Raw genomic sequence first — 20,005 nt, forward strand, 5'->3', positions numbered from 1 at the left:
TATGAACTCTTTATATACTTTGGATGTTAACTGCTTATTAGATAAATAGTTAATGAATATATCCTCCCATACCATAGGTTGCCTTTTTGTTCTGCTGATAGTGTCCTTCACACAGTCAGTTTTAACTAGTGGCCATTGTAAGTGGTGGAACAATAAATACAACTTTATTGGGGAATTTGAGTTTCTCCTTAACTCCATCCCAGTGCTTGATTACTCTTCTATCTTTCCTGAGCTTCTCTTTATAAGCTTTTTTTTATTTCTGAGCTTTGGCTGCTGAGGTGAAAATGGAAAGAGACTGATATGGGTAGCTTTTTGGAGTTTAAAATTCAAGCAAGTAAGCCACGATTATCTATGAAATGTTGACTGTTCGCAAAACGCCATGATGATAATTATGGAGGTTACAAGCTTATATCAGAGACAACCCTCCCCTCCCTTCATAGAGCTTGCAGTCTAGATTATAGGAAGTTACATGTGCAATTGCAGGTCATATTCTGGGACAATGTATTGTGAATCTGTGTTTCTCAAAGTAGGTACAAGTACCACTGGTGGACAGGGAGATATTTTCAGTGGGTACATAAATGGGGCATTAAATATGATTTTCATTGTGAAGGTCATATATTCCACTTTCAAATTCTTTTCAATTCGTCTGATAACCTAGAAAAAAAGGGAAAAAAAAGTCTTGGATTTGTGCTGAATTATTGCTAACACTTCTCTAACACCTTTTAATCTCCTCAACAAAAAGCCAAAAGAAGTAGGCCTCTGGTTCAGAGCCTTTGAAGAGCAACAGCATTCAGCTGCAATTCAATAATATTCTTCATTTTCATTGTATTTATTTTTACGGGTTATACTCTGTTTTATTCCAAGCGATAAAGCCTTTCTATTTGTGATACTACTAATATAATGTCCTTACTAAATGTCTTAGTTTGGGCTGCTGTAACAATTTCTGTAGTGTGTGGTTTAAGGAACAAACACTTATTTCTCATAGTTCTGGAGGTTGGGAGGCCCAAGATTGGACTGTCAGCATGGTAGGTTCTGATGAAGGCCTGTTTCCTGGTTTATGGACGACCATCTTCTGCGGGGCCCTCACATGGCAGAAAGAGAACTAGTCATCTCTCTGGCCTCGTCTAATAAGGGCACTAATCCAATTCCTGAGGGACCCATCCATGCTCCTGACCTAATTACCTCCTAAAGGCCTCTTCTCCCAATACCATCACATTGGAGATTAGATTGTTAACATACAGATTTTGGAGGGGACACAAACATTCAGTTAGTAACCCTAAATGAATTCATTTAGGTAAGCAAGAAGGCAAGTTAATTCCAAATAGCAAATAAATAATAGTACAGGTGGTAACAAATAAGGCAGAAATCATCAGGGGTGTGCAAATGTTTGGGCAACAGTGTAGAAGTGTTGAGTGCTTTATAAGTGAGTTGCAAGAGGAATATCAAGGAATGATTGAATACCAGGGGCTGGGTGGTCGAGGAAGAATTACTAAAGTAAATAAGCTCTAAGGGGACATTTCAGAGTATTGGGGAGGAGCCATAGGAGCGAAGATGTAGTGATGGGTGGGCTGAGAGTGGGGAACCTGTTGGACTGGATGAACCGCTCAGTCTAGGAGTCCTGGTTGGAGGAGAGCCACAGCTGATGTACAATGTAGAGGGACCCTTATATGAGGAGGCTTTTTGCTTTTTTAACTTTTTATTTTGAGATAATTATTGACTTACATGCAGTTGTAAGAAACAATACAGAGAGATCCCTTATACTCTTTACCCAGCTTCCCCCAATGATGATATCTTGCATAACTATAGTTCAATATCACAATTAGAAAACAGTGATATAAGCCACTGACCTCATTCAGATTTCACTAGTTTCACATGCACTCATTTGTGTGTGTGTGTGTATTTTGTTCTATACAATTTTATCATGTGTAGACTGGTGTGACCACTGCCATAACAAAACACTTAATACAGCCCAAGAATCTCTTGTCTATCCTTTTATAGCCAGAGAGCCATCTCCCTCCCTTTCCTCTTTCCTAACCCTTGGCAGCCGCTAATTGTTATCATCTCTTCAATTTTTTCAATTCAAGAATGTGGTATAAATGGAATCATACTGTATGTTACCCTTTATTGTTGGCTTTTTGTCACTCAGCATAATTCCCTTGAGATCTATCCAAGTTGTTACTTGTATCAATAGTTCATTCTTTTTTGTTCTGTGGTATGGATATACTACAGTTCAGACATCCACTCACTAGAAAAATTTGGGTTGTTTCCAGTTTTGAGGTATTATAAACCTGCTGTGAACATTTGTGTACAGTTTTTATCGGACTTACATTTCAGTTTTCTGATTTCTTGCCAGTATTTGATGTCATTGCCATTTTTATTTTAGCTATTCTTATAGGTGTGTTGTGACATCTCATTGTGGACTTCATTTGCATTCCCCTAATGGCTGATGATGTTGGACCCCTTTTCATGTGCTTATTTGCCATATCTGTATGTCCTTTTTAGTGAAATGTTTCTTTTCATCTTTTGTCCATTTACTAATTGGACTGTTTATATTTTTATTGCTGAGTTTTGAGAGTTCTTTATATGTTCTAGATAGAAGTTCTTTGTTGGATATGTGGTTTCCAAGTATTTTCTCCCAGTCTGTAATTTGTTTTCATCCCTTTTACAGCATTGTTCACAGAGCAAAGATTCTGAATATTGATGAGATCCATTTACTAACTTTTCTTTTTATGGATTGTGTTTTTGGTGTCAACTCTAAGAACTCTTCACTTGTCCCTGGGTCTTGAAGATTTTCCATGTTCTTAGAAATGTATAGTTTTACATTTTACTTGTAAGTCTGTGATCCATTTGGAGTTAATTTGTGTATAAATATGAGGTTTGAGTCAAGGATTCCTTTTTGTTTGTTTGTTTATTTGTTTATTTTGGCCTATAGATGTGCAGTTGCTCCAGTGCTAGATGTTGAAAAGCCTATCCTTCCTCTATAAACTTGCTCTTGCTCCTTTGTGAAAAATCAGTTGAGCATATTTGCATCAGTCCTTTGCTTTTTACAACTACCTTATTGATATTTCTTATCAATGCCTGAAAAAGAAGGTAAATGGACCTTTCACCCCAATGAATTTATACCACAAGTAGATTATTTGATTATAAAATACTGATCATTTAGAAAGGCCTCATTACACACTCACAAATCACTCCCAAGGCCTTATAGTCCTTATGAGAACAGAACACTTGGCACATATCCAACCAAAATATTTCCTTTTACCTAAATAGAAAGACATGGGAAAGAATGCCCATATTTTTTTTCCCAGGGCCAATACTTTGTGAAGTGATTGGTGTTTGTCGGGCCTCTTTTTTGCATAGGCTCTGGCAGAGGCTCGTAGCCAGCAGCTCTGCCAAGGACACAGGAGCCTGCTTGCATACAGAACCAGTAAGGGACAGCTAAGGAAAATGAGCTGATCCCTTTTAGGGATACACCAAAGCCACATAACCCAAGTTCATCATAGCGACATGCAACCAGACTTGAGCTAGGTACCAGGAAATTAGCTTGGCTTCCTTGCATTTTTGCAACATGCATCTGTATAAACCTGCCTGTGCAGATATCCCTAGCCCCAAGCTGGGTCTGCCCAAATCCAGTGAATCGGCTCTGAAATGTAGGCGGCACATAGCAGTGGCCAAGCGTCCGCCCCAGGCAGCCTGCTGGCCTGGTAAGCCCAGTGGAGCAGCGGAACAGAAGTATCTGGAGACCTTTTTACGCGTCCATGGACTCTCGTTGCAGGAAACCACCAGGGCAGAGACGGGCATGGCTTACAGGTACTTGCTGGTCGCAGTGTCACCCAACCAGGGCACTGCCCTGAAGTCAAAGGTGGTTGTTATTAAATATAAGGATTGAAATAGTTAAGCAAACACTATGTCGAAAATGGGAAAGAAAAATGAGTGCAGTGAGCCCACTTCTTGTCTGCTGTTTTTTTGAGCTGTAAATTGTCTGTGTTGTCTTCACTCAAAAGTTATGTAAAAGACAGACAAGCTCACCTGTGGAAGCTCCTAACCATGGACTTGCCAGTGGAAATACCTTAGGCTTTGGGTAGAGGTGACTTAGAGGTCTTAATGAAGAACTGGCTCTCTGTTCTTCTTAAGTGACTTTATAAATCAAGAGTAGGAGTTTCTGCAGGCTGCCTGGCCTTCACGGCTGTTCCTGTCTGCTAAACCTGAGTCTTGTGGTCTGTGCTAATGGCTAATACAGTAGCTCATGAAACTGAGCAAGTTCCCCCCAAGATAAATTATTGGTTGTTCTCTAAACTTCCAATACTATCATTTATGCTGTGAAAGATTAATAGAAGGGAGAAGTTTTTTTCCTGATATAGGGTTGGATGTGTAATATTTATCAATTGCTCTGAGATAGAAGTATCATTCTTTTCCAGGAAGAATTATTGTTCGGACTTCTCTAAGGTGTGCCTGTAGTCACCCAGTAGCACCTGCTCAGTGCTTCCTGGACAAATGCCTGGAGCTTTAAATATCTAGGAAGTGGGGCAGAAGTATTCAGAAGGACAAGGTGCTGAAATCTGAAAAAAAAAAACAGCATTTGTGAAAACGAAAGCATTTGTAAAGAGCAGTTGTCCTAGCTCAAGTCAAAAAACTTGTACTTCACAGAGTTAAGGTAGTTCTTGCATGGGTATAACGTCCCCCATGATTTCAATTTTCTATAATCTAAAGGTCTATTTTAGTGTAGTAGCTGCTGCTCTGTTTTATCAGCTAATTTGATTAATAAATTAATTTGCAAGCAGATGACTCCTCTCTTTGAAGAATGAAGTATTTCACACAAACTCTTTATGCAACAAAGGGCTCATTCAGGAGAGGAATGAACTCTTCCAGGTTTATAGGGCATATAAGCACTGGACAGCCCACCCCATCCTGCTCGAGAAGCGGAATCTAAGAAGAATCTAATCACCTTTCCAAGAGAACCCGTGGATCCATGCCCTGGGAGGGAGGAGGAGAGGCTGGGGGTCCTCACCCACCTTTCCTGCCTCTGTCTTCCACAGCAGGAGCTGCCTCCCCTCCCTGCCTCTCCACATTCTCTTACTCTCCTCTCCAGTGAGAGCACTGGGGGTGATGTGTGACTATAGATCAGGTGAGGGTGGACTGTTTCCTTTTTTAAACAGTCATACATCTCTGGATTTGCCACAGGATGGGTGGCACTACCACACACTCCTGTATAAGCCTTCAGAGGGCTTGCCTCTTTCAGAATTCCTGGTTCAAAAATCAGTTTCACTCTTGTGATATGTGCCAATGTTCAGACTAAGATATATTCTAGGAACAGTGTTTTCCAAACAGTTATGAAGCAGAGGAATGCTTTCTTCAAACAGGTAAAAGCAAGGTGTCCTAGTTGAAGTTGGGGGTCTGGAGCCCACCTGCTTTAGGGGAGCAGTCATCCCCCCCACCTGGTTCCCAAGGCACCCCTGCCGACCCCATACTCTCCACAGTTTGAGAGCACAGTTCTGAGGGGCCTCTTCACAGTGCCTTGGAGAACAAGGCTCTGCAAGGATGCCAGGTCCTGCTCCCAAAGGCAGGCTCATGGGTGAGTGCATGTGCCAGCAAATCACACTCTAGTAACAAATGGGACTTGGGAGATTGTTGTTCCCAGATCAGAATTTGAGGAGAGCAAAGTGCAGTTAGATCAGTAATTAGGCCCAGGAAATATACAAGGCTTTGCATGGTGATGAGAGTGCTGTGCTCTGCCTCCTCTGCCTGATACATGCCATGCCTCCATACCCCTCCCCCAACGTGAAGCACATCTCCTTTCTCCAAATTTCCATAGTACTTTGTCTATTCTTCTTTCAAGGCACTTATTAATTATCCTTATTTAAAACATCCTCCTTTAAACATTAGGGAGGGATTTTTAGGGAAGAAAATCCAGATTTTCTTGGTTCTGCTCCAACATGGCTTTTGACCTTGACTTCTTGGAAACATTCTTGGTATTAGGTGAGAAGGTGACTTTTATATTGTTACTTCTTTATTTTGATTTCCATCCTCCTGGCCCTCAGACCATGTTAAAAGACCTGTTCGACCCATCTTTTCCATTTTCTTCTCTTCGAAGGGTATTATTTTATGTGTAGTGGGAAGACAATAGGCTCAGGAGTTAACCAGACCAGAGTTCACATCCCAGCCCTTCTGGTTTACAAACTGTGTGAGCGTTGGGCCAGCTGTGACATCTAAGTGCCTAACACACAGTAGGTGCTTACTGGAATGCAGATTCCTTTCCTGATTATTCTGTAAACTCTGCCAATCATTCTAGGGACAGGGGATGAAAGTCCCCTAGAGCTGAAACATACAAAGGGATGAGATAGAATATTCTCAGAAGGAAAAGAAACAATAAAAAAAATCTGCAGTAATTCACAATCTGTATAGGTTTCCATGCTGAGTTTTTGCATTCTGAGATGCCTGAAAGAGCTGGTAAGCTGTTTTCTCTTCCTAATTTGGTCAGATGCCATTGCAGCCTTCAGCCCAATACCAGCTGCTTGGGTCCCTCTATCATCTGTGAGAGAGCATTATGTTGTGTTTCCATGGAGACTTGATTTTATTTCTAACTAAGGGTGGCCAGGGGAAGAAAAAACCCCAGCAAATATGCAAACACATGTATCAGCTGAAAAGAAACTGGAGGAAATTGTTTGAACGTGGTGTGAAAAACGCTAAGTTGCTGTGTAGATCCTTCTGTTGGCTTAGAATTTTCAGCAAAAATAGGTTTTTGTGGATTTATTTTTTTAGTGTCTATAAAATAGTCACCCAAGAGGGTCCTTCAGTCATTCCTAAGAGACAGAAAGTCCATTGTCTCTATTACATAGCATTGAAATCTGAGCCACACAATAAGCCCTAGCTTGGGGAAAGCTAAAATGTATGTGAAGTAGCTTTATGGACAAAGCACAAAAAATTATCTAGACTGCATAAGGATGCAGCAAATGCCTAGCTGTGAAACAACTTTTTAGTACTAACATTAGCCAAGAGGAATTCAAACAGATGTAAAAGGAAGATTTAATCCAGGGGTCAGCAAACTTTTCCTGTAAAAGGCCAGATAGTAAATATGTTAGGCTCCCTGGCCACATCCACCTTTGTCATAACTACTGAACTCTGCCATGTAGGGGGGAAGCGGCCACAGACAGTAGGTGAATGAGCAGCGTGGCTGTGTTTACTCATTTATGGGTACAGAAATTCAAGTTTTATATTATTTTCACATATCAGTCTTCTTCCTTTTTTTCCTCCCAAACCATCAAAAACTGTAAAAGCCAATCCTAGATTGTGGCCCATCACAAAAACAAGTTGCAGTCTGGATTTGGCCAGCAGGCCATAGTTTGCTAACCTTTGGTCCAGAAAACAGTTTTCACTTGCACAGGTTATTTGTTTATTTATCTTTATTTTTAAATCCCCTTGTTTTTAGAGGTATTGAAGGTGCCCACATGCATAATTTAGAAAGATAAAAATAAAAAACAAGAAGAAAAAAATGTGTCAAAGAAAGAGAAAGAGCAAGAAGGGAAGACAGCCTGGGTTTTATGAGCTTATCATGTGCAAACTGTGCACTGATTCCTGAATTTGGCTCTGTGCTCTCCCCAGCACCAAACTGTGCAGAGTGAGATAACAGTCATGAGGTCCTTAAGGTAGAGGCAAGCCAGTTGTTCTGTACTGGCCCACCTCACCCTGATACTGGCCCACCTCACCTTGATCTGGAGATCAGAGAGAAATTTCTCTCATGGTTCCTTTTTGTGTAATTAATAACATCCTAAAGAATAGCCTTGGAGTGAGATTCCTAGGGTTCTTTCCAATGTAGCCCTTATTGTCAATAGGTGGCATTGCATCAAACAATAATTCAGCAAAAGCACGTAGGTGGCTACTACAAGAAATGACATTGGTTTAATAAAAACCGTATCAATCAGTTTGAGATCATTTATGCTATAAAAATCCCCAATGACACAGAATTCATTATTCTTATACAATGATGGGGCTTGTCCAGTTCATGGAATGAAACAATTGTTTCTCAGATTTTAAAAAAAGTTGTTATTTGCCAGCCAAAGACAGCGTTGTCAACAGCCTTGAGCTGAAGGTAGCAAGGGGACAATAACAGAACAAAAGAAGAGGCAGGAGGATGTCTTAGAACTATTGATACAGGACAGACCTCGGAGATAATCTGCTCCAATTTCTGGTCTTACAGCTGAAGAAAGTCAAGGCTGAGAGATGGAAACTGTATTTTCAGCCAGCAGTAGAGCTGGGGCTCCCGGTCCAATGCCTTCTCTATACTCTCCATCTTTGTTCTCAGCCACCTGCTCGCCATGCAAATACACACACACACACACACACACACACACACACACACACACACACAGCCTCTACAGCCTCTCTGGTCACTCTGCTCTGTAACCTCCTTCAATCCCCCTACTCTGCACATTAACCCTCCACCTGCCCTGAATCACAGAGTTTCCCTCATTACTTTCCTTACCTAGGATATTCATATCCATCACCTTTGCCCAGGCAAATCCAACCCACAGTCTCCCCATGCCTTACAGCAGGGCGTGTCTTTGTGCCATGTAGGCTTTGGGTTGTTAGCTATTCGTGTGTGTGTGTGTGTGTGTGTTCTCAAAATCATGCTGTCACCACCTGGAGGATAAGGACTAGAGCTTATGATATTTTGTAATCCTCCCATGCTTTGCAGTTAGAAAGTGCTCTGCTCAGTTCATGTGTATTGCTTGACTCCATTCATTTATTCATTCATTCACTCTGGGTGCATCCGTTCAGAACTTGGGGAGCAGGAAGAACTTACCTTTCCTCTACTAATAGTGCTCTAGCCCCATATTTTCTCCTGTATCTTAGACACAGTATGATACTTAGCCCTGCTGAGCCTCAACTTCCTCCTCTGTAAAATGGGCCTAATTTAACTGACCTCACAATGATGTTGTCAAAAGTAAATGAAGCCACATATGTGAAAGTGCTTAGCTCGCAACCTGCCAGAGACTTCTTGCTCCAACCTCCTTCCTAACCAATCCTAAGAATCCATTATTCAGTCTTTCAGAGGTTGAAAGGGAAATTGTGTAATACTGTATCTAAAAAGGAGAAACACATACAAATTGAATTTTACACAATTATCCTCACTTCTGCACTTCCTTTTATAGGTTTTTGCTTCTTCTGTTGGAACCTATGCTTAGGATCATACTGAGAAAGTGTTTGCTTTCTTTTCAGCTCACGCCTGGCCTCCTATTTAATCAAAGCAGCCTTAGTTAGAATAAATGACTCTCCAAATGGTATGATAGGAAGGTAAACATCATCTTTTATCCAGTGCCTAGCACTGTGTCTAGAATGGAAATATTTGAAACTGAATGAAATGAAAAGGAATGGGAAAGATGAAAACTCCCCCAGCCCCCTTCTCAGGACCTCTCCTACCAGCTTGCCAAGAGTCTGAGAATTCCCAAGACTGGAGGTATCAGTTCTGTTTACATGCAAGTAGTAATCTAAGCTAGTAGGAGGCAGACAAGAAGGACTCAGGACATCAGCCAGGCCTAGCCTGAAAACAGAGAAGGTGGGAAGGAAGGTTCTAGACTAGCTGCAGGGGAAAGTTGGCTGTGAGGGCTGGGTGTGGTGCTCCAGGCTAACCTCACAGCAACACGGGAGGAACTGGAGCAGAGGGTAAGGGAGCCTGAGAGAAACCTCACTCACCCAACCGTGTCCCTCGGAGACCTCCGCGAGCCCCTGAAAGTGTCCCTTGCCTGATCTCTACACAAGGATTCTAAGAAGCCGGAGCTCTTTCACTCTGAACACCTTCCCCTGGCTTCTGTCACAGTGAGGAGGTGGTGTCATAGCTGCGGGGTATGAAGACCAGCTTCCTCCCTCGGTCTACCTGGGATCCTCTGTTTCCTTACCTATAAAATGAAAATCAGCCCTTCCTCACACGACAATGGTATTTGTGCAAGGGAGCAAATAGCGGGCCCTCCGGAAGGACTAGCTGCCTCTTGCCCTTTCTGCTTTTCATAATTTCCATGATACAGCATGGAAGTTGAAAATTATTTTTGTTCCTAAATTGAACTCACTGTCACCCTCCCAGCTGTCCCCATGCCACCCCCAAAAAATCCTTCCACGAGGCATTCCTGTGACCTACTTTCTCATGGAATGCTTGGCATGCTCAGACCTGCTTGAAAAGTAGCTATGGCCAGGACCGTGAAAATTAAAAGCCTAAGAAAAAAGTTACTGTGTAGGGGATTGTATTTTCCACATTAAAAAAAAAAAAAGCGTCCGTGATGTATTTTAGACTGGTCTAATTTGGGGCAGTCTCAATTCCTGGCTAAAGGGCTCTGAGCCCTCTGGCCGTGGCTCTCCTGGCATCAACATTTGTCGGGGAATGTTGGTGACACAGAAATGGTTCAGGCGCAGAACCTCTTGTGATTACTTGAAATCCGAGCAGGCTGCTGGTGAAGGGCCTAAAGGCTCAGTGAAAGGGCCTATTCAGAAAGAAGCAGAATGTTCCTTTTTTATTGAAGGGAATAGAAGTTCTAAAATAAGTACGTTTTAAAAGTGTCAGTTTAAATAAAAAATGCTTTAAAATTTAAGCAAGAGTGAGGGATGAGTACCACTTGGATTTGAAATATTATTCTTATTGTTTTGAAATTTCTCTTTGTGGCTTTCCCGGGGAAATTTTTCTTTGTTTACATAGCATAATGAAAACATTGGGAAATCAGGGCTCGAGAGCAACACTGGGTTATATGAACCCATGTTTTCTCATATAGATGTTGTTGACAATGGTTTCATATGAAAAAAATAAGCATTTTGAGACCCAGCTTTTCCCAATGAAGGAGTGACTACAGGTCAATATGTTTTAACTCAAGAAAACAAAAAACCAAAACACCTCTTCCTGAATTTCCCTGCAGTGCCTCTGAGTGCCACTAGGATGCGCTATTACATAAAGAAAACGAAGCACTTCAGGAGAGCAGAGAGCAGTAATCTTGAACCTTCCCAGGCAATCATATCAGAACTTAAATTTGAATCTATACGATTCCCTTAATTGAGAAAATTAAAAAGTGTCTCTTTTGATACCATATGGGACATTTTCTACCATAAGGAAAAAGTAAGAAGGTATGGCTAGATATGAGAAGGCCATATCCTGCAGGAGGTAAGCATTATTATAGCCTAACAATTACATATTTAAGAGAGCAAATTTTCTATGTCTGGGAGTTTCTGAGCACAGGGTATCTTGAAACACACCATGGACCTGTGGGGGTGGCTGTGGAGAAAAGAAAAGCAGACATCTCTCATGCCTTGGCTTTTCTTCAGAGGATGTTCTATTGATGACTTTTGCACCATCTCAGGCGTAGGCACCTTATTGCACAGTTAACATGAAGCAGATGTAGTGAATCTGAAAGAGTATGCTGTCCGGACTGCCTGGGAGAAGGCTGGCTCAGACCCTACAAATGTTCTTAGAACCTTGGGCCCGCAGGTCTGGCTTAGCACTAAATTAGGAGGTAGATGAATGATGGTGCCTTTCCTCCTCTGTATCCAGGGCTCATTATCCCTTATCAGAGACACCGCTCCACACCTACTGCTTTAGCCTCTTATTCAGTGATTCCTCTGCCTGCCCTTAACTGGTTATCAATTGATGCTCCTAAGATATCAATTATGTATCTCGTGATGCGTGCTAATATTCAGATGAAGATATGTTCTAGGGCAGTGTGTTTCAAACAATTATGAGGCAGAAGAACACTTTTCTCAATCAGGTGAAAGCAAAGCTTTCCTAGTTGAAGTTGGGGGCCTGGAGGCGGCTGTAAAATATATCCATGTCCAAAGAAATGAATCTCTATTAATGGGAGCCCAGGTAGTAGAGGAGCTATTTTTAGACAACCTTTCTAGTTTTTTAGAAAACCAGATTACTAAAAAACAAAACAAAACAAAACCCAAAACGTTTTTATTTGAAAGTAATTTCAAACTTCGAGAAAAGTTGCAAGAATAACAAATAATATTTGTAGGTCTTTTAATCTTTTTAACATATTGTTAACACTTTGCTATATTTGAGCCTTAACCTTTGCTCAAGTTACATGCTTGCTCCCCATGACCCCCAACCTCCAATTAATTTTTCCAAGCCTTTTGAGATACATTACATACATCACAGCCCTTTGCCCTTCAGTACCTCCTAAGAGTAAAGACATTTTCTTATATGCCTTTCAGTACATTTACCAACTTCAGTTAAATTTACATAATACCGTAGTTTTATCTGATCTACCATCTGTATTCCTATTTTGTCAGCCAACTCAGTAATGCCCTATATAGCAATGTGTTTACTCCACTAGTACCGCCTCTACTTTAGGATCACATATTGTATTTTGTTGTCACGTCTTTTTAGTTTCCTTCAATCTGGAACAGTCCAGGCCAGCATTAATTTTAGCACAGGGAGGAGGTCAGTGGAGAGGGCTGTAGCTAACTGCAATGTCCGCTTTGGGTTGGGAGGTGGCGCTGTAGCGCCGCGCAATTGCTGTGCTTGTCCTAAGGTCTCCTGGTTGCCGCTACCAATTCCAACACTCTTCTCGGGAACTACCCAATAATGGCCACCGTATTTTCATCTTGAACTTGAGATCCAAAGCTGAGGTGGTTCTCAACCACATAGCGACCTAATTGACCTACGTAAATTCACTCATCTGTGTTCATCTGCTCAGCAGCATGCTGGTGAGAGTTTCCAGCAACTGGAGCAAGGCCTCTGACACGCAGAGTGGGAAGGCCTGGAGGGCCAGGCTTGCCCATACTTCAGGCTGTCCATCCCCCAGTGAGGTACCCAGAAGGCTGACGGGGTAACCACCCCCAGAGGCTGGAGCAGCAGCCCGTGGGAGAGGCCAGTGACAGGCCGGCTCCAGAGCAGAGCGGTAGAGATTCTGGCCGCAGGTCCTGGTGAGCCCACTGTGGGGGAGGGGAGTGGCCGAGATGCCCCAGCTGCCAGGGAAGCACAAGTTCTCGCCGAGTTAGATGGAATATTTTTAAACAGGGAATTTTTGACCCGATTGTCTTAAGTCTATTCTTCCCTTCATCATATTCCTTTTAGTTTGTTGAAGCAGAATGAGATGGCAACTCTGACAATTGCAGAGTGTGGGTGTAGAATGTGCAGCTCATGAGGTATCTAAGCTCTTGCTTTAGCTTTTGAAGGATCTGTAACAGGTCACTGATTCACCCTGTTTTTGAAATTTGACAGCACTCTGTAACTCAGCACACATACAGTTAGAAGCTGGTTGTGCTTTAAAAAGGAGCTATGGTTGCTTCCTGAGCAATTCCTGGACCATTGCATAAGCACCTCTATGTATAATTTCCCCAAAGGTTAATTCTCATTGTAATTTCTTTGTAAGATTCATCAAATTAGCATCTCCTCCTTTTATCCCTTTTTTTCCTCTTAGTACAAAAAACTTGTTTATTTCTGTGTTGTCTTTCTCCCACTGGAGTGTGAACTCCAAGAGGACAGGGATTTTATCTGTATGACTGCATCCCCAGGATCTGGTGTCTGGTGTAGGATTCCATAAATATTTGCTGAATAACTGAATTATTAGACAGGAGTATAACAAATAAGCCTTCATCCTTCATTGGCAGAGAAACTGCTGGATTATTAGACACAGAGAATTGCTCCACCAGACTTCCTGTCCACAGTGTCCCTGGCACTTACCTGCTAACTTTCTCTCTTTACAAAAAACATCCAAAATGTCCCCAATTGCAGTAGTGGTATTTGGGAACAGCATTGTTCTCATAGGATACGAGTCCTTAAATCTTGGATTTTAAGATCCTTTGAAGTTGCTGTCATGCGTGTAATGTCATAAGCCCACTTTATTTTTGTGTCTCCTCAGACATCCATCTTGCTTCACTTTTCATTCACTATTTACCTCACTCCGTTCCTAGAGTCTTCACTGTAGTTTCCTCCCAAGTTCTCTGTGGTGTTGCTGTCCAGCCCAGTGCCTAGTGAGTCATGGTGACTGGATGAGACCCTCCTCAAGTGCATGTTCCCCATTTCTCCTCAGACATGGTGCTTACACTTCCTCTCGGGGTTTGACTGCCCGAGGGAGCCTGGGTGAAACTCAGTGACAGGGGACTGAGTCCAGCTACCTTCTTTCTGCTCCTTCCTCACAACTATTCCTCTCCAAAGGCCTTCCATTTCTGACTTCATGTTCACCAGTCTTGGTTTCTGAATGTCCTGTACAGGTTAAATATTTTCTGTTATGTCTTATGGCCCCTTTACATTTCTGGGTGATCCAAAACACATTTTCTTAGGAAATAGAAAGTCAGGTCCAAACAGCTAAATCTACTAATTCATATTTTATATTCATTAGTGGCACTCTTTTTTTTTAATGAAGTTATTTTGTGTGATCACTAATTTGTCCTGGCTGCTTTTGGTGTAGAACCTATTTTTTTCCCTTTAACTATTGAATTTATTTCCTCCCTGACATACACAGATTCATTCTTTCCTTCAAGAGCCATCACTGAGTGCTCACCTATGTTACACACTTTTCCAGATGTTGGGGAAACAACAGTGAACAAAACAGACTGAATTCCCTGCTATTTCTTGGAGATTTCATTACAGTTGGGTGAGGTGGACCATAACTAACTAAATAAATAAAGTGTGAAACATTTCAGAAAGGTCGAGTCCTCCATAGAAACACAATGCACAGCACACAAGGAGGGTGAGTATATGTGTCAGGGGACAGTTACAATTTTAAGTAGCCAGGAAGGCCGCCACTGAAAAGACCCCATTTGAGTAAATATCTGAAGGAGATGTAAAGGGCAATTGTATGGGCTTCTGGGGCAAGAGTGCTCCAGACAGTGGGTATCTGTGCCAGGCCTAGAGTGCGAGTAATAAGGGAGAAACGTCACAGAAGCCACGTGACAGCAGAGTGAATTATGGTAGAGAAGCAAGAAATAATGTCAGGAAGGTGACAGGGAGAACTGCAAGTTCAGGAGGTCCCAGAGACCTCCCTCAGGATCAGTGACTCACTGGCAGGACTCAGAGTCCAGCAAAGCCATTACACTCACAGTTACCGTCTATCACAGCATAAAATCACAGTTACAATCAGTACGGGGAAGAGGTGCTGAGGGTGGCACCCTGCAGAACCGGGCACAGAGCTTCTGACTGTCCCCTTCCAAAGGAGTTGTGGGGAAAGCACTTTTCTCCCAGCCACAATGTATGACAATATGTACAGAGTGTTGCTGTCCAGGGGAGCCTAGCCAAGAGTTTACCCTGGAGACTGGCCACACAGACACACTGATCACTGCATGGTTGATGTTGGTCTCCAGCCCTTGTGGGGGTTGAGTTGGTCCATGTGGCCCAAGACTCCTGCTCCAAACAATGTATTTGGCATAGACCATCAGGCATTGTCCAAGGCCTCCAGGTAAAGACAGGTATTCCTCTTGTGTTGTGTATTCCAAGGATGTAGAGAGTTGCCTCCCAGGAGCAGGGGAAGAGGGCCAAACCTTTCTTTGGTCAAGGTTAATACTTTACTCCGAAGAAGCCAAATCTTTTAGAAGATATTGGCTTCTAGTCTGAGTGAGATGGAGGATTTAGGACAATATTGAGCAGAAGAGTGACGTGATTTCTTTCTTTTAACAGGGTTTCTTTTTTAACAAAATCATCAAGGAATGAATAACAGGATCATTCCAACAGCTGAGTTGGAAAATAGGCTGAAAGGTAGAGGCAGGGTTATTCATTTGGAAGTTCTGTAATGGTCCAGGCAAGAGGTAACCATAGCTGGAATGATAGTGGAAACTGATTGATTTTAAGAGGAGATTAAGAGCATTTGCAAATAAGCTGGATGTAGCGTGTGAGAAAAGGAATAATCAAAGGTGATGCCAAGTTTCTTGACTTTGGCAGTTGGAACAGTCAAGTTGCCCTTATATGAGATGAGTGATATTCAAGGGGAGCAGATCTGGTGGGAAGAAGAGTAGAAGCTCAGTTTTGGGACATATGAGGTCATATTAGCAAAGAGAGAACGTCAAATAAACAAGAGTCTGGAACTCAAGGGAGAGGTCTGGGCTGGACATTGTATTCAGGATATCAAGATGTAAATCTTGGAGCCATCAGTCTGTCTTAAGAGTATAAAGCCTTGAGATTAGCAAGTAAGAAGACAGAAAAGAGAAAAGCCCAACCACACCCCAGATTCTCCAACGTTAGGAAGTGGGGGACATTCAGAAAGGCAGGAGAAAATGGGAGTGTGGTGTTAGGAGCTAAATGAAGGAGGTGGGAAAGACCCACTGTGTTAAATACCACTGAGAGGTCAGTTAAGGTGGGGATGGAGAGCAGACCTCTGACTTTAGGAACATAGAGGACACTGCTGACATTGGAAGAGCAGACAGAGATGCATATTTTACTTTATACACAGAGAGATGACTGATAAAAGAGAGGACCCATTTACATTTGCAGGAAAAATTTGAAAATTAATTCTGAACCCCTAGTAAACAGAACTCTGACCACTATCGGCAGAGCAGCATCTCTGGTTTCCTCCCACTAGGAACATAGAGAAAAATATTTAAAAAATCATAGTTGAAAACTTAAATTGGCCCAAGCTATGACCAGAATATAGAAGGATTTTCTACTAACAGTGATGTTTATACAGCTGGATTATTAAAAATAATAATCGTGGAGTTACCTATGTTTGCCTCATGAAACAGAGCTTCTCTGCCTCCTGAGGGAAGGTGGGAAGACACTGCACCCTTCCCACTGTCTGCTTTTCTGACTTGGGAGCTCCTTTTGTTTGGACATCTGGAGATTTCCCCTCTCTAAGTTTTAAATGTGCATTTAAATCATTTGGTTATACTTCATTCAGCGATTCTATTTGCTTGGAGTGTGTATGTGCAGGGGGGGATGTTCCACAGCAATTAAATCTTTCATATTGACCTGAAGTTCACCTTTTAAATCAAGACAAATAGATATTATACTTAACAATCAGAATGGATTCAATTATATACTTTTTAAAAAGCACAGCAGAAGGAATAGAAAAAAAAGCAACCATATATTAGCACTTATTTTATATATTTATTTAATCAAATGTATATCACAGTGGTTCAAACAGTCCCTCAGTCCCTCCCCGCTGCCCCTGCCCACTCCTCTCTCCCTTGGTAACCACTAGTCACTTCTCAGTGTCTATGAGTCTAATGCTGTTTTAACACTTATTTGTTTGTTTTTAGATTCCACAAATAAGTGAAATCATATGATATTTCTCTTTCTCCACCTGGCTTATTTCACTGAGCATAATACCCTCTAGATCCATCCATGTTGTTGCAAATGACAGGATTTCTTTTCTTTCTATGGCTGAATAATATTCCATTGTGTATATGTACCATATCTTTATTCATCTGCTAATGGATTCTTAGGTTGCTTCCATATCTATGCTATTACATACAGTGTGGTGATAAGCATAGGGGTGCATATGTATTTGTGAATCAGGGATTTTGTTTTCTTTGGGTAAGTTCCTAGGAGTGGAATTGCTGGGTCAGATGATATTTCTATTTTTAGTTTTTTGAGGAACCTCCATACTGCTTTCCACAACAGTTGCACCAATTTGCAGTGCCACCAACAGTGCAAGAGTGTTTGCCTTTCTCCACACCCTTGCCAACATTTATTGTTTCTTGTCTTTTAGATAGTGGCCATTCTAACTGCTGTGAGGTGATAGCTCTTTCAATTCACATTTCCCTGATGATTAATGATGTGGGGCATCTTTTCATGTGCCTGTTAGCCATTTGTATTTCTTTTTTGGAGAAGTTTCTGTTTGGGTCCTCTGCTCATTTTTTGATTGGGTTATTTGTCTTTTGGGTGTTGAGGTGTGTGAATTCTTTGTATATTTTGGATGTTAACCCTTTATCAGAGCAGTCATTTATGAATATATTCTCCCATACTTTAGGATGCCTTTTTGTTCTGCTGATGGTGTCCTTTGCTGTACAGAAGCTTTTTAGTTTGATGTAGTCCCACTTGTTCATTTTTTATTTTGTTTCCCTTGCTTCATGTTTATATACAAGAGAGTTTTACCTATGTTTTCTTCTAAGAGTTTTATGGTTTCATGACTTGCATTCAGGTCTTTGGTCCATTTTGAGTTTATTTTTGTGTATAGAGTGAGGCAATAATCCAGTTTCATTCTCTTACATGTAGCTGTCCAGTTTTGCCAGCACTTGTTATTTTTCAGTGGTGAGAATATGGATGATTTTATTCCCTTCCTTTAGTCTTAACTTCCAAATATACATGTGTAACTATTATAAAGGGGAGAAAAATTATAATTAAAATTAGATTTTTGGAATTTAAGATATGTGCTTTAAGTTCTTTTTTGAGATACCTCAGATCTAAACAAGTATTTGGATTCATCAGTTGGATCTGGGATGTTTACAGATAAAGACTTGTTCTGAATATTCTGACTCTTGTTACCCTGAAGAAAAATTAGGGCCTTTATGCAGATTAGAAATTGAAATGCATTCTCTCAAAATTCCACTATTCTATTGATAACCTTAAATAGCCTGGACCCTCTCTATCAGACATATTTTTTTGGCAAATGACAGAAAATCTAACACAAGCTTGTCTAAGTAATAAAGGAAATTTACTGGCACATGTAACTAAAAAGTCCAGGGGTAGGGAAAACTTCAGGAAAGGGTAGACTTAAGGTACAAATACTGGGCAGGACCTGGTTTCTGTCTACATCGGTGACTCTTTTTGGTAACAACCCCACTCTTGGCTCCGTATGGTGGGTTTGTAGCAGCGTCAGGCTCTCCTCCCATCTCCAAGGTGGCTGGCAAAAAGCTCTCATTCACTTCCAGAAAGAAGAAAGGAAAGGAGCTTTCCTGGCCCAGAAGTTCCATCTTCTTATTGATTCCTTGGTTTTGATTGGTTGCCCTGTCCACTTCTGGACCACATCTCGGTGATGAGAGAAGCTGATTGACTTCTGTAGCTTTGTGCTCAGTGCCTTCTAAACAGGACGAAGGGAATGGACTGCAGTGAGGAAACCTGCACATGTTGGCTACGCTCTTTAATGATCACACTGGAAGGGAAGGATGCGCCATAAGGTAGCATGGCAAGGAACTCATGGTAGTAAGATGCCACTTGGTCAATCATCTGGAAAGTGGGAGTGAGGCTGCTCCGCCACTAACCAGCAGGGTGCTGTCTCCATTCTTTGAGTTTTGGATCTGGTTCTTAGCTGTCTTCTTGCTCTAAAATCGTCTGACGTTTTATGTGTAGAGGGAAAATTTCCTCTACTAGTCTACATCCCAAGTAGCTTGCTACTTAATCACATGACTAAAATAAGTAGAAATCTCATCTAACTAAAGGTAAGAAGGAAAACATTGGCTTTAAGTGCTATTTAATTTAGCATGGAAAATAATGCATTTTTAATAAGGAGCACATTAAAAACTCATAAAGTGTTTTATTTATAAGGTGGTTGGCCTTCCCCCTCAACTACCCCAACGAATACAGTGAAATAAGTGCAATTATACAAATGCCATGTTTCATTTTGTGTCTGATTATAGTAGCTCCCTCTCTGCACATACTCTGTATGCAAAGAGTAAGTGCAAAGAATTTTAGAATCTGAAGAGATATCAGGGATGATTTAATATCCACCCCTGAGTAATTTTACAAATAAGTTTTCTGAGGCTTGAAGGGGTTAAGCAATCTGCTAACAGTCACATCAGTCACATGGGTGGTTTGCTAAGTGCTAGTTAAGTAATTAACCAAGGGCTTTTGATCTACCAGTTTACTCTTTGCACAATAGAATTATTCAAATCAACAAAGACTGACTGAGTGCCAGTTGTGCCCGCTCAGTATGACAATTACTGAGCTCCCCAACAAGGAAAGATAAAGTCCTACTTTCAAGAAACTCCAAAAGCAGTCCAATGTGGAAGAGAGACATGTCACCAGATAGAGTCTGATACAATACATGCAATATTGCTGTTCAAAGCATAGTCATTATGTAGTAGAGCAAGTGATGAATATTCTCTTGAGAGTCAGGGATGACTTAGAAGACTTGGCAACATGCACAGGGTTTTGAAG

General features: G+C 41.5%; 1 protein-coding gene across 3 annotated transcripts in view; it reads left to right on the plus strand.

The window, feature by feature from the left end:
* Window positions 1–20,005, plus strand: part of KCNAB1 (potassium voltage-gated channel subfamily A regulatory beta subunit 1) — a 384,525-nt gene that overhangs the window by 25,446 nt on the left and 339,074 nt on the right. The window contains exon 1 of one of the 3 annotated variants that reach the window (XM_036904133.2): window positions 3,378–3,810. The exons of 1 other annotated variant lie outside the window; for it this stretch is intronic. In XM_036904133.2, the coding sequence (XP_036760028.1) occupies window positions 3,569–3,810 (242 nt within the window). In that variant the 5' untranslated portion in view covers window positions 3,378–3,568. Of the gene's footprint in view, window positions 1–3,377; window positions 3,811–12,807; window positions 12,901–20,005 lie in introns of those variants that run through there. One more of the 3 variants, XM_036904135.2, reaches the window with a different exon arrangement.

The sequence above is a fragment of the Manis pentadactyla genome, chromosome 1 (genome assembly GCF_030020395.1).
Source record: "Manis pentadactyla isolate mManPen7 chromosome 1, mManPen7.hap1, whole genome shotgun sequence".
Classification (NCBI taxonomy): Eukaryota; Metazoa; Chordata; class Mammalia; order Pholidota; family Manidae; genus Manis; species Manis pentadactyla.